Here is a 14,658-nt window from a genome sequence, read left to right as displayed (position 1 = left end):
GTGTGTACGCGGACTAGTGTGCTCTTTAGTAATGTGTGGTAGAGGTGGCACTTTTATTTTTGATATTGTAAATAAATTAGTACTTTTGGAAAGTCAGAAGCTGTTGCTCATTCGCTATCCACCTGCACACCTCCGCGGCTGACTTCATCTCCACCGCACGTTACAGTGTGGACGTAGCCTTAATAACAACATTTAACGTGCTTTACCTTGTAATTTCCAATACTTAGGACACTGTTATATTTCTCACCCGATACAAAAGGTGTGAAGATTGTTTCCAGAAGCATTATGGGAATTGTATTTCCAAACTTAAAATATGTGTTTGTAATGTAAATAAATGACAGACCCGTGGTTAGAGAAGTTAAACTTTATTTAGTTTCACAGGAAACATTAAATTTATCTTATTATCCAAAAAGAGCTTTCAGAAACATTTCTTAAATAAACTTGAGTATCTTAAATAAATAAATATCAAAGATGTTCAACACTCCATTTTAACGGCAATAATTTCTCAATAATTAAACAACTTTCAAGGAAATTTCCAGAAAAACCTGAAACCATGCCAAATAAATTTCCAGTAGTTAAATATATGCATGAAAATGAATTTGGGTTCCTTTCAAGGACACTTCCCATAAAGGGGTCAGAAATTAAATGCCGCTAAAATAAAGCACTGCTTGATGTTAGCAGCCTCGGACACTTTCAGGTGGTGGCGGCGTCGTGCACCGGGCAGCGTCAGAGCCCTTTGGGTTTTTAATCCGGTTAAGGTGAACTCATCAAGGGAGAAGCTGAGATGCAGAACGAGGCGATCCAGGAGCGAGCGAGCTTGGCGGAGGCGACGGAGAGCAGGCGCAGAAATGATTCAGGGTCGAGTGTCTTTTACAAGACACGGCCGATGCTTCTAAAGTTTGCATCGTACAAAATATAATTAACACATTCTAAAAATATCTCTCTTTGCCACAGAGCGCCACACCTGTCCACACCAGAACACTAAATATGGAACAAAATCCTCCCATTTTTTAAAATGTCGGCTTAAAAAGTCACAAAGATCTATAAAATGTCTGAAAGCTAGCTGTGGAGATGTTTCCATCAAATTTAAAGGCGACACAAAAAACATTCAACAAGTTACAACTTCTCACATTTGAGCTCCACCTCCATCTGTTTTCTGATTAAAGATTTAGTGAAAAAAACTTCTAAAACCTTTCAGATATAGCCTCTGCAGAATTTAGTTTTCACCACCAGGGGGAAGCAGTTTCTTCGTTCATTTTAGCATTACTTCAATTTTTCAATATGTGCTGCAAATAATGTTTACATTGACTCACTGCACCATCTTGTGGTGCTAAATGGTATTACATTAAGGTACAACTCAGCCTTGGTTTACGTTTAAGGCGGCATCTCTCCAACACCACACACAGGTGTTATGAAAATAAAGTTGTAGCTGTGTTTCTTAATATTCAGCAATATTTATAGATTTAGTTAATTATGTAAGGTTTTAAACTATTTTTAAATAAAGTCTTTAAAACGCAGCAGGAAAAAGGAAAATCTCAGATCTAATTTTCCAGTCCTTTTCCACTGCTCTTCATATGAAACTCTGGGGGCTTCTGTTTGTAGGACTTTCATAATGATGGTGGAGCTTTAGAGGGCGTGGACCTGAGATTGGTCAGTGAAGATGAGTGTTTAATGTAAGCTGCACCAAAATACATACAGCAAAAAAGAAGAAACGACACCAAGCATTTAAAAAAAGAAGAAGAAAAAAGAAACCCGAGGCAATGTGAAGCTTGGCGTTACCCGACAAACCCTTGCCAGGCACATTCCAGAGGTTCGAGGACAGAGAAACAGGTCAAATAGTAGAATTATTAACTTTTTCAAGAAAATCTTCTCAGATTTGAAGAAAGCACCCGTATGTGCCCGAGAACTAAAAGTTTATTTTATTTGGGATTTAGTCAAAGTAAATCTGCAGTGGTCTCAGCTGAGGTAGGTGAGGATGACAGACTGGATGGGCAGCCTGCAGACTGGGCACAGCTTGTTCCTCTTCTTCAGCTTCCTGGCACAGACGTAGCAGGACATGAGGTGTCCGGTGCGTCCGTGCACGATGCAGCCGTTCTTTGGTCGCGACTGACAGATGAGGCAGGGGTCCAGACACGAGTCCGGCAGACGCCACTCCGCCGACATGCTGCGCTCCATATCGGGGACTTGCGTGGTAGGAGGAGCAGCTTGAGCTGCAGCTGGAGCTGGGGAAGGTGAGAGAAGCTCCTGAGAATCAATGGAGGATGAGTATGAGGAAGAGGAGGGCTGGGATTCGGGAGTCCAGAGCTTCTCCTGCGAGTAGGATGAGGAAGGCTGGGAGCATGAGAGAAGATCCTGGGAGTTTGGTGCGGAGGAGGCGGAGTCAGCAGCGGCGGAGGAGCATGTGGAGTCTGACGCACACTGCGAGTGCAGAGGAGGAGGAGTTTTTAATCTTTTCCCATCCGGAACGTCGACTCCATTCTCCTCCACGTCAGAACCTGCAGGACACAAATCAATCGATCGATTAGCAGATTATCTGTCACCGAAGATAAAACTGACATCAAGCTGCAGTGAGGGGAAAAAAGTGAACCAGTCAGCACCTGCAGGTTCTTACCTGAACTGAACGTATCTGTGCTTTTCTGGAGCGTTTTTGATTAAATTATTTGAACAACAACAATAATAATAATAATAATAATAATAATAATAATAATAATAATAATAATAATAGGAGGAAGAAGAAGAAGAGACTTAAAAATGATTTCTACATTCATTTTGTGATTGGCCATTCATTAGAAAGTGGCTGCAGATAGAGATGTGCACCAAAACTCGAGTATCAGCTACATAGATCTGAGATGAGGTGTACAGCAGCAGCTTGTCTCTTTTTTCCTCTCTGACTACTGATTCGTTTTCTAAAGTGTCGCTTCAGTATTCTGATGTAGACCATGATCATCAGTGGTTTTACGTTGGCTGTGTCTGACTAATATGAAATAATCTGAGTGATGTGTAATTCTGCACAGGTGTGTTGACATTGGCACACAGTGACATTCGACCTGGTTTTATAGACTGAAGTTATGTTAAATGAAGGAGTCCAAACTTCATTGACCTTTGAAACGTCTGTGTCCTCCTCCTTTCATTTACACCTCTTTGACAGCAGTACCCCGAAAACAAACTACTTTGGTCTCTGTAGACATGATAAGATTTACCTGGAGGTTCTTTGGCAGCTAATAGGTTGGTCGGCTTTGTGGGTAGGGCTTTAGGGCTGGAGGAGGTGCAGTTGACAGACACCTCAGGTAGCCAATCCTGGCGCAGATCCCAGCAGCGGAGGCAGTTTCTGGGCAGAGGAGGGTTCAACTCATCGCATTTCGCACAGCGCCAGTAATCCTGCGAGGACAACACTCCATTACACCTGAACAACGTGCTTAAGTGTGTGCGTTCGTGTAATCTGTGTGTTTGTGCAGCAACTCACAGCTTCAGTAATCTCTGTGTCTTCATCAAAGGAGTCGTCGTCATCTGCTTCAAAGATTGTGACCTCATATACCTGCAGCACACGGACGGGATGGCTGTTAGTAACGGTGTCGAGCTAAGGTAGCTGTTTAATGGCCAGCTCAGTCTATTAAGTGGTTCTTACCTGATCATCAGCAGAGAGAGAAGCATCATCTTCATTGTAATCATCTGAATCTATGGACTCGACTTCAAATTCAACACTGAAGTTGTCGCTGTCAGAGTCTGACGCTGCGTCCGTGACCTCTGATCTCCCAGACTAAACACGCACAGAGTCCACATTACACATGATACATCAATACAGGCTCAATAAAACACTGATTGTGCGTTGTGCTTACTGTGCTGTGCGAGTCAGATGATTGGCTGCTGTGTCTTTCCCGCCCGCTCCCAAGTCCTCCAATCACACACCAGGACAGGCTGTCGTCGAACGTCAGCGAGTAGCTATCAGACCGTCTCCTTTTCGTGCCTCCCTCTTCCTCATCCTCCTCTGAGTCTTCCTCAACATCCTCGTTGTCTACACTGTGTGAAGGACCTGCAGACAAAAGGTGGGCGGAGTTTGGTTAAACAGTTAAACACCTTGAATGCAGTTGTGGTGGAGTTAGTGCTGGTACCTCTTGAGGAGAAACTCACCTGGCTCATTGCTCCTGCAGCTCCACCTCCTCCTCCTTCTTCTCCTCCTCCTGTCAGGCGATGAAGAGCGACCTTCCGTTTCTGCCGCCTGAAAGCACAAACACATTTTTGAGCTGATTTTGAAACTTTTAAACTCTTGTTGGGCCACAGAATAATCACCACACTCCACTGTAAAATCTGAGGACTTTTAAATTAGATTATACACATTAGATTTGTTTATGATCATCGTCCCCATAAAGGTTCAATTTCTCCCAAACACAAAACAAAAAAGTCACAGGAAGGCAAGAAGGAAACACTGCGGAGTTTCCTGATGTGCAGCCAGATGTGTTTGATTAAACCGCTGACAGAACAGAAAAAAGGAGAAAGCATGTGTTGGAGTATGTGTGTTAATAGGATAACGTGGCTTGTGGTCTAATGCCACAATTGAGTTAACTGGGAATACAGGAAAACACTTTGTTTGTTGGTTTTTGGGGTTATTTGTCTTTAAAAATTCGGCTGCAGCTCTACTCTTTAAATTCACCGCCGCCCTCTTGGATTGTTAAGCTGGGGTTACTGGGACTGCTTTGACTCAATCAAGAATTCACTATAATAGCGGTTTGAGTGCTCAGTAAGAGTAGAATGTTTCTGTCTGTAATTCAGAAGGAAGTCAGTGAAAGTGTCGGTAAAAATATTCCTCAGTGAAGACTGCAGCAGCGTTTGTGCTTCTTAGGTGGACTCATAACTGGAGTTGAGTGCACCTGGAAGTAATTCTCTCATAAGCTGGAATGGTTCAGAGGTTGGAGCTTGTGAAATGGTCCAAAATAGCCTGTGTGAATAGCACAAGCTGAAATTTTACTTCGAATTTATTCTAAACGTCCTAAATGCTGCGCTCACAGCATTTAAAAAGTGATCAGCAGCGAGGGAAAGGAAGCTGAAGGTACGTAAATGTGAAAGAACAAACCCGGGCCAGAAATATCGAAGGTTTATCTGGCAAAAACACAACAGATGTAGAGAATCCAAACATGGTGTGCATCTTACCTCCGTCCTTCTGTCTGTCTGGCTGCTGCTGTGTGGCTCACTCAGACTTGTTGTTGATTCTAAGAAAGAGAGTGTTTGTCAGAGTCAGAGCAGCAGGATATCATCTATATATACACAAACACACACACCCTCAATATTTAGAAGCTATGCCTTTATCCTCCAGAAGGAAAAAGCAGGTGGAGGTCTGACATTTCATCCCCAAAAGTCAGAAAAACAAGTTCATTTGGAGTCAGTTGGTGTTTATACAGAAACTGCTAAATTTGGAAAGCCCTTGGTTTTCCACACGTGGGTAAGACTGGAAACTTTCGGAGCACGAAGGCTGCAGTGTTGCATGGCTTCATTAAATATGAAGAAGTTAATGCGGAAAAACAAATTAGCTGATTCTGTGGTGATCAGGTGTAAACTTTATTCTTACTACGAAGACCTCAGCTGTATTTAATAATGAGCCTCGTGTGTAAAATGTGATTCCTACCTGGACTCCTGACAGCCACCAGGTTCTTGGTGATCATTGCAAACAGAACCCTGAAACAGGAAAACATCACGTATTTTATTTACAGGGGTTTTTTTTCCTTTTAGTGAATCTGAAGGACCAAAAGCTTCATCCTCTTCCACTCACTCACCGCGGCTCTTTCACGGAGAAGCTGTCGACTCCCAGCACACGGCCCAAAGCATCCTGGGCGCAGTGGACGATGTGTTGCTGCTTCTGGTCGTACAGCTGCTTCTGGATGATGTACTGACCCAGGTAGAACATTACCTGAAAAAAAAAAAAAAAAAAAACAGAAACATAATGGGACGATTGTAGGATGCACAGACAACAGCCAATCAGCTTCTCAGAGTCCTCCTGAAACTTGGGGAACAGGCATATGAATTGCTAATTATTACATTTGGGTGTTTTGTTATTGTGGTTTTTAAACATCAGCAATTTTACCAACATTACAAGACTGCAGTCAAATTAACTGAAGTTATGCACTCTGAAAAAGGAACAGGATAAGCTGAGTTTCTTTTCAAGTATTTTCCGAAACTAATTTTATTTCCATTTTAAAACTACCAAAAATGCTTAATATGCCGGAAAAATCCTCATAATACGGTCTGCTTGCAGAGACGAATGAGAAAAAAGAAATTCAAGTCAAAGACGATGAGCTCAAAAAGAAAACAAAACAATGTATAAATAAATAACACGTCTTAACACAACGAAGACCACTGCCCCCATTTGGATTCCACGATGGTGGAGCTAAGGTTTGATTTTCTCTTTTGCAGTTCACAAAATGACACTGAAGACTGGTATAATAGTGAGATGCAAATGACCAGGATTTAACCTTCAAAATAAAAGACCATGACTGGCGACTGTCCAGAAATTAAAAAGTGTCTATATGTGGGAAACACTACAGACATAAGACTGAGAGGGAGAAGGAGTCGAATAGGGAATTCTGGAAAAATCATGAGGATGAACTAAAGGAGAGCTGAGGTGAGTCTCAAAGTTTTGCTTTTTTCACACCGTCTTCATTAAAGGGCCAAAACACCATTTTTTCTGCATTGGCAATAGATCCTCACAGTGACCAGTAATTTCCAGCTACCACACAGCTCGATCACACCAGTGTACCGATGGAAAGAATCAGCTTGGTCAGAATCACGATATCAGCAATAACGGCAGAGAGTCTGAAACTTTCAGGGGCAACCAGCAGTGACGTGTCAACCGAGTGCCACAAATGTCAATGACAGCAACGACAGCGTGCGAAATCCCCTCCTGCAACTCAGGGTGGGCGGGTCCCACGGTAGCCTTCGGACTTTTCTAAACTTTCAGAGAAGCAACTGAAGCGAATAAGAGCGCAGTTCAGTGTAGTAAATACAATAAAGGGGTTACCTAGGCAACCAGAGCCTGGAACATCCACTATTGACGCGCGATGAGCAAATTGCTTCCCGTTTAGCTGTACGAAAGCAAAAAGAACAATCAAACACTTAAAATAGTTTTGCACTTATAGTTTGTAAAGTTTCTTAAGACTTTCTGCAACTTTCTGTCTTTCATTACAGCCTGCCTATTTTTTTTAAAACATTTTTCTTTTTTTGCATGCCAAAGAGCAAAGTGAACTGGACTTAAATATCTTGTTTGTGTGCACAAACTTGGCCGAATAAAGATGACATGCGCGTTTCTAATAACAATTTTTAAATATTGTAACACCAGACACTATATTTCACATTTTATAATTTTTATTTTGCTGAGCTCATCCTGCATTTTACTTTATTCAGCCGATTTTATTATAGCTGTGTCTAATGTTTTAGCTGCTGTGATAGCAGATTTTTGGACAGAAAAAGCATATTTAATCTCACTCACTGTATCAGTATCCACAACGTATTACTACAAACTTCACCACAAGGTGGCAGTGTTTCATCATAAAGTGTGCAACTGCAGTATGAGGCAGATTTTTTTTATGCAGGAGGGGGCAGCGGTAGTAAAGAAAGTTCTGGGTTCATTCATTCATTGCTGTCCGTGAATGCAGGTCCGGTAACAGTCCTAACACCACCTGACGACACCCCTCACACATCAAAGCCGACAGAAAGACCGTCTCAAAGCTCCCGGTGAAATGTGGAGCAGTAAATGGAAATGCCGTACCTCCTTCATGGTGAAAACATCTTTAGTGGCTCCAGCATGCTGCAGCAAAGAGCAGAACTCTACCTTTGGTCTCACCTGAACGCACAGAGAGAGGAAAACGTTAAGTCACACAGTCAGTGAAGAGTTACGAGCACACGGAGAAGTCGGGAACTTGCCGCCCTCACCAGTTTGTTGTCGTCCTCTGCGGACCAGGTGTTGGTATCACTGTCGGCTGACATGGTGAAGCTGATTGTCCCTGCACACCAACACACAGCAGATTATTATAGATTACAGAAACCAGTACAGGAATATTAAAACAGGATAGATTTGGAAAAAGCGCTCCTAAAGTAAATCTTTTTCACAGTTTAAGACAGATTAGGCATTCATCATTAGCATTAGTTATATTTCTTTGAAGTCCTACCCCTCCACCTGCGGCACTGCAATATAGACCCGGACACAGAAAGTATAATCCCAGGCTTACTGTGTAAATATTATCATCTTCTTCGTCTGAGTTTAATCTGCCTGGTTTAAAAAGTTAATTTAACCTTTTAAGATGATGCAGGTTTGTTTAAAGCATGCTGACCGCCTGGTGTTGCCTGAAAGGAGCGGGTTCCTTTTCTGTGTTTTTATTTTGCTTACATAAAAACACAGCTGGAGGAAAGGGACGAGGGCCACTGAGCCTCCAACTGTGGATCATTTAACTGAAGAAACCAGGCACGTGTCGAGCTGATACTTGGATCAGATATTGGTAATGAAAAAAGCAGATCAATGTGGCCAATCTATTGAAATCTGTCCTCTGATTACTAGATTTATTACTCTGTGATGCAGCAAAGGAAAAAATATTCATTTGTGCGTTTACAAAATTCAGTTTATTCATTCAAGACTGGTACGGGATTTGCATTCTGTACTGCAAACACCTGCAGTCAAGGTACTTGTACACTAGGAATGGATCAGTGCATCCTCACCTGAAAGTCTAAGGCACCCTACCTGACAGACGTTTGTGTATTTCCCTATTTGATAAACAAAAATATTTTTTTAACCTTGAATAAATTGTAGTTCACCTTAAAAGAAAAAACAAGCCTAATAGGGCTGTGCGATATGACCAAAATCTCATATCCCGATATAAGACATTTATCGTCCCGCAAACGATATATATCACAAAAATTTTACATTTTCTATAAAATTCTGTGAGTCACGGGCAACTCCACTTGCTTGAAGTGTTTTCAGCTGGGTGTCGTGTACCTGAAGTCAAGTGTTTTGACCGATGCATGAAACTATACATTTTTAGACATTAGTTGTAATGGCCGCCATTTTCTTTGTGAGTATTTATTACACGGCGTGCTGTGGCGAAAAGCCTGTTCTAACGTCTTGATGCATTCTCAATCATCCAGGAAAGTAAATCTCCAAAAGTTGAATCTGTTCATCTGGACGTAGCGTTTTGTGGGAGAAACGTTTCGTCACTCACCCAGCGTTCCTCCCTGTCCAGGATGTGTACATGATGAGGATGTACACATCCTGGACAGGGAGGAACGCTGGTTTGAGCGCGGAGTCAAGGAGGCCATTTACGTGAAAAGGGAAAGACCATCTCTGAATCGAGGAGGGGGCCTAAGGGTACATCTGTCACCATCTTACAACGCTGTAATTGCAGCCATTCCCCAACTCTCTGTGAATGGTACTCATGGCCATTGATCAGTGTTCTTTGATCAGTGGGTTTTGGTCAGTGATTGTTGATCAATGGTCATGGGAATTTGCATAATTATGATTAAGGAACTGACCTCACAGCCCATTGTTCCTTCAGTGGGCTGGTTTCAGTCATTATGCAAATGTACTGTTTATAAGGTTTGGGGAAACCTGCAGTCAGCTGAGACTGAAGAAGTCACTTGGATGAGTGACGAAACGTTTCTCCCACAAAACGCTACGTCCAGATGAACAGATTCAACTTTTGGAGAGCCTGTTCTAACGTTTGATCTACTGTTTATTTTGAGCACCTGACGGCTCTTTTCAGCTTCTCATCCGTAAACTCTCCGCATACTATTTCACGTAATTCAGTCATTTTTTGAAAAATCTCAACAGGATCCTCAGCTTTATAAACAAGCGGACGGCGGAGCCACACGCTGGGTTTACCGTCGTTGTTGCTAAAGACAACGTGTAAAAACAGTCTCTTGTTCGTCCATAGTGTGGTTATTTTAAATATAAGAGAAAGAGAGAACTGTAAGAAATGAATATAGCCACTACAGTGACCATCAAAACGATGAAAAAATATTGCCGTAAACAGCTTATTTAGTGACACTACAAAACAAACAATAGCGTAACATGAAACGATAGACGTTTTCATATCGTTATATCGAACAGCCCTAAAGCCTGGAGATTTTTATTTTTGTGGAGGGCAGAAACCTCTTTGAGCAATAATCTGATCTAAATACTGAGTTCAACTGTAAACTCAGGAGCACAGGTATCAGTGCAGATATTACCTGTGACTGTAATTAACAGGACATTTACTGATGTAAGCGGCTCATATTTACAGTATCTGATCAGTTGTGACCTGACATGTTGTTGAGATGAAAAGCTCTAAAATCAAACTTATGGAAGATCTCTTTGTTTCTGTGATGTACAACTGGAATATAAATAACCACAAATATGTGCACAGGCTCCCAGCCAAACTGATACCGAGCCAGGATTTCATAACCGGTGCATCACAAATTTTCGTTCAGAACAGAATGTCACTTTTCAACAGGCAAATAAAGCAGGAAAATTTAAAAAACATCACACTCTCAGACAGAATATACTTACAGATATAAAACAAATATTTACAGAAAACAATTCACAGAAGCTTGTAAAAACTTTGTGTCAGTTTTGCTTAAAAAGTGACTGAATCTTTGCTTGTTTTTAACAACACAGACATGTAGTCCTAACACAACACCTAACAGACAGATCAACTCAATTACCACCCAGTCTTTTTGCATTAGCACCAGGTCAATGCTTAATAAATCAGCTGTTAAAAGTCTAAAATGTTTTCCAGTATTCAAGGAATAAAATGAAGTCCTTACCAGTATATGCAGGGGAAATGAAGGAGTTTTAGCAGCTCATCTTGTGCAAATAACGGCAGATAAAGTGCAGAGAGAGTGGAGCAGGGCAGAGCTGCAGCCTCTTATAGTCCTGCTCAGACATGTCAGGACTAGACCAGTTTAAAGGCCTGGCCTAGTCTGACTGGGGCCTATCATGTCCTGACTCAGCTGTACTCATGTTTGTACGACTGGAACAGCTGATTCAATCATAGAGCTTCTGTAGACAAGCCAGGGCTAGTCTGCAATGACTCATCCCATCTAAGTGACATAATCACACTAACCAGAGTGCTGGTTATCTCACTAACCAGGACTAGTCTTAGCCAGATAACCAGGGCCAAATCAGGGGCGCAACATCTGCTTGATCCGAGCACAGGGAATAGGGAAGATCAGCGCAATACTTAATTCTCCAATTTATTATTTATCCCAACCAAAAGTGTTTTTTTACATATACATTTTCTTTCTGGTCTCAAGTAAAAAAAAAACAACAACACAAAATTAGACCTAAAAAACAATATATTAAAAAGTCATAAATAAGAGTTCTTCTATTCTATTTCTGTTACATTTTCTGTTTTCAGTTCTTTGTTTCTTGTTTATTTTTTATTATACATTAAAAAAAAAAAATTAATATTTTTTCTTTGTTTCAGTGTTAGTTTGACACTTCTGTTTTTTAGTAAATGTAGCTTTTTGAAATGCACAGACTTCTGTTAAATAATGTAACATGGACAGGTTGGCTTAAAGGCCCATTCAGATTTTTTTTTAAATCAAAAACTGTAAAATCTAGTTTTTATTTTGATTAACAAATATGTGGTTTCACACTTTTTAGTTTAAATCTCATTAACTAAGATGACTAAGGATGGACCTTGTTCTTTCTGTTACTGTAAAAAGACACATACTGATTGGATTTTAAACTTTCCAACAACCCTGGAAAGCACCGCCTATGAGACTGGGTTTTTTTTACAGTTTCCAGCAAAGCAAAAAAACAAAAACAAATCTAAGCTTTAAATTGTGGATAGTTTGATATGTTTACACACTGATCTGAGTGGTACTAAACAGAGTTATGTCATCAAAACTTTGCTGCACTTCCCCACTGAAAGCCCTGTTTCCACAGAGGTGCAGGACTTTTTTTTTTTAAGTGCACCCACACAGTTCAGAGGTGTAAACTACAAATGGCAGCGGCTCAGAGAAGGAGCAGACCAACCTGACCACAGTACACCGCGACAGCAGCACTCAAAGTCACGCTCAACAAAAAACAGCCGTAAGTTTATCTGTTGATTTACCGGCTCACCAGTGACATAAGTTTAAAGTTCACATTTTTCTAATAAAGATTTCCTTTTTTTTTTTTTTTTTTTGCAGGAATAATTCGCAAACAAAAACAAAACATACATGACATTTAAATATCTGTATGGGCCAAACTATGTGGTATTCCCAGGTACAGGTTTGCTCTTTGGGGATGGCACCCAACTCATTTGACATCTGCATCTGACGGTTACTGCTAAATATCTGATCAAAATCTCCATTAATCTGGGTTAAATTAAACATCCAACCGGGTTAAAAATTGAGCTTTAGGATTGGCTTAACGCTGTCTGTCTGCATACGTTCATGTTCAGATCGCTGGACAAACAAAAGTGTCCTATACACCCACTACAACCCTGTTTTAGGTAGTTTTCCTTTGACTCGGTGGGGTTTTTTTAATAGTAAAAAAATGACTTTGTTGCTTTTGTTTTGCTTCTCTGTAGCTTAGAGTATATTCTGATTTAAAGCAGCAAACAGATCAGAAACTGCTGAGAATATGAGATATTCTCAGGCATCTTAAAGCAAATCAACATAATTTCATTAAAAGCATAAAATCCATCAGATCAAATTGTATTGTTTTTGGTTGTTCAGGTTTTTTCTTTTTTTCTGAGTTGAATAAACCCAGATATAAATGAAGATGATTGTTTTATGCTTTTTACTGGGCTATGTAGCTTTTAGTAACCATCTTATTTCTTGTCATGATTTAACTTCTGAGGTGTTTTTGTTTTACTAACAGCATGTGGTCACTGTTTCCCAATTACTAATCTATTGATTTTGTTTAACATTGTCTACACAGTGCTGTGGCTGTAACCTCTCTACTTCACAGTCTTCCACCTGGAATAAAACCGCATTATGAAGAAAGTTTTGCTTGCTGTTTCAGACCCAGAAATTAAACTGCTTGTAATAAAATTTAACTCAAATTGCTGACACAACTATGATAATCTAATGAATGCAAAAATGTGAGGCAAATAAACATGTTTAACCTTATATTATGAAGGATTATTATTATTAACTTTATCTGCATTGAATTGTGAACATACTCAAAATGCTTAAACTAATTATCTTTACAGTGCCACTTTTACTACTTCAGCCTGAGTGATCTTATGGCTTTTCCTGTGTGCACCACTTCCCCATGTCTTCTGTTTTTACGAGCACATCACTAGTTTCCAAAACTGATATTGCATACAAATAAACTTCTTATTTTTTAAGGATCCTAAAAGAGCTGCCTAGGTGAAGCCAGTACACTTTGTACTTGTATGGCTATGCTTTTGCTCTCGAGTGTGTAATTTTTCCCCGCAAACAGCTGACCGGCTGTGTGAGTCAGCTGCTAAACCGTGACAACTCAGAGAGGCAGGAAGGTTTGCCCAGACATGTCCCGCTCACTCTCCTCTGTCTGAGTTTCTGTCTTACACAAACAGATCTGAGAGAGCCCGGCCGGAGCCTTTCATCACCTCTGAATATATTATCTCACACTCATCGGAGGAAAATTAATGAGCAGATACTTCAAACTGACCGCAGACTTCAGGAGCTAAAATTAAAGGCCGATTATTGTTTTGTCTGCAGAACGAGGTACTAAAGAGCTCAATTGCTGGCTGCTAACAGTGGACAAAAACACACATCTACTTAAAACTTTATGCATGAAGCAAAAACAATATTTAGTAATACATTTCTATAAATCAGATGTAAAAGCGCCTCTATCTGAACAGTTAAATCCAATTTGCTCTGCGGTATTGACGGCTAACGCTGAAGCTTTAAATATACTTTTTAAATATCCTTTAAACAGTAATTAAAAAAACCGCAGAGACTAGAAACCCACCAAAAGCGTTAGTGTTAAAGCACAAAGGGTCATTTTAGAGTGTTCTTTTTATCTTACCAGGATTGAGCAGACGCACTTGAGTTGCTAGAAAGCAGCGTCCACGGCGCTACTTCTCAACGCGTGTCAACTTGATCAGGAAACCCCGAGGCTCCGCGGCCTGCTAGCCACAATATGCTAACAACTTGCTAACGCGGACTTCTGCTGCAGTTAGAGCGCTAAACTCTGGCGCAGAAAAGTTTAGCCGTTATTTACGCACATTTCTAATTCACTTGTGATGAAATAATATCCAACAACGACGTTAATCCAACAGTTTCCCGGACAGTTGAGCTACTTCCACTTAGTGTTTACAACGCTCAACACTAAAAGGCTGCGACTTAGTCAGATGGCGCCCCTAGTGGCTAGGAAGCCGACACTTTCTCAATTCAAATCCCCAAACACACTGATACAACAGTAAAAGCATTAATCATCCAATCATCCAATCTGAGCAGTTTGGGCCATAAAATTCCAGCCAAAATGAAAGAATACATTATTCATTTCAAAATAAAGTCCAGTCTACATTCGCAGGACATGTTAAAATATGATCAGTAAATTGCTAATGTTTTATATGAAATTATTTTACCTCAAATCTATACATATGATCATGCTTTCCATTTTTAAAGAAATTTATATGACATGACCCAGAGCTGTGGGAAGTGTGGGGTGAAGTGGAGGCTGTAAAGGTATTCATGTTACAATGAAGTCATATTTTTGAG

General features: G+C 40.5%; 1 protein-coding gene across 3 annotated transcripts; it reads right to left on the bottom strand.

Moving 5' to 3' along the window:
* Positions 1-1,647: 1,647 nt before the first annotated feature.
* On the bottom strand, positions 1,648-14,291 carry mdm2 (MDM2 proto-oncogene). Of its 3 annotated transcripts, none has more exons than XM_031760351.2 (12): positions 13,964-14,291; positions 7,918-7,988; positions 7,754-7,828; positions 5,766-5,899; positions 5,618-5,667; positions 5,146-5,204; positions 4,129-4,216; positions 3,837-4,030; positions 3,626-3,757; positions 3,464-3,535; positions 3,201-3,378; positions 1,648-2,495 (listed from the first exon to the last, which is right to left on the bottom strand). In XM_031760351.2, exons 2-12 carry the CDS (start codon positions 7,969-7,971, stop codon positions 1,957-1,959), a joined length of 1,575 nt encoding a protein of 524 aa, XP_031616211.1. In that variant the 5' UTR covers positions 7,972-7,988; positions 13,964-14,291; the 3' UTR covers positions 1,648-1,956. The 3 variants fall into 3 exon arrangements, with proteins under 3 accessions (XP_031616211.1, XP_031616212.1, XP_039456978.1); XM_031760352.2 differs by lacking the exon at positions 13,964-14,291 and adding an exon at positions 10,780-11,385; XM_039601044.1 differs by lacking the exons at positions 7,754-7,828; positions 7,918-7,988; positions 13,964-14,291 and adding an exon at positions 7,007-7,717.
* Positions 14,292-14,658: the final 367 nt, after the last annotated feature.

The sequence above is a fragment of the Oreochromis aureus genome, linkage group 17, assembly GCF_013358895.1.
Source record: "Oreochromis aureus strain Israel breed Guangdong linkage group 17, ZZ_aureus, whole genome shotgun sequence".
Lineage (NCBI taxonomy): Eukaryota > Metazoa > Chordata > Actinopteri > Cichliformes > Cichlidae > Oreochromis > Oreochromis aureus.
Note: the sequence above shows the minus strand (reverse complement) of the source record. Positions and strands in the feature narration are given on the sequence as shown.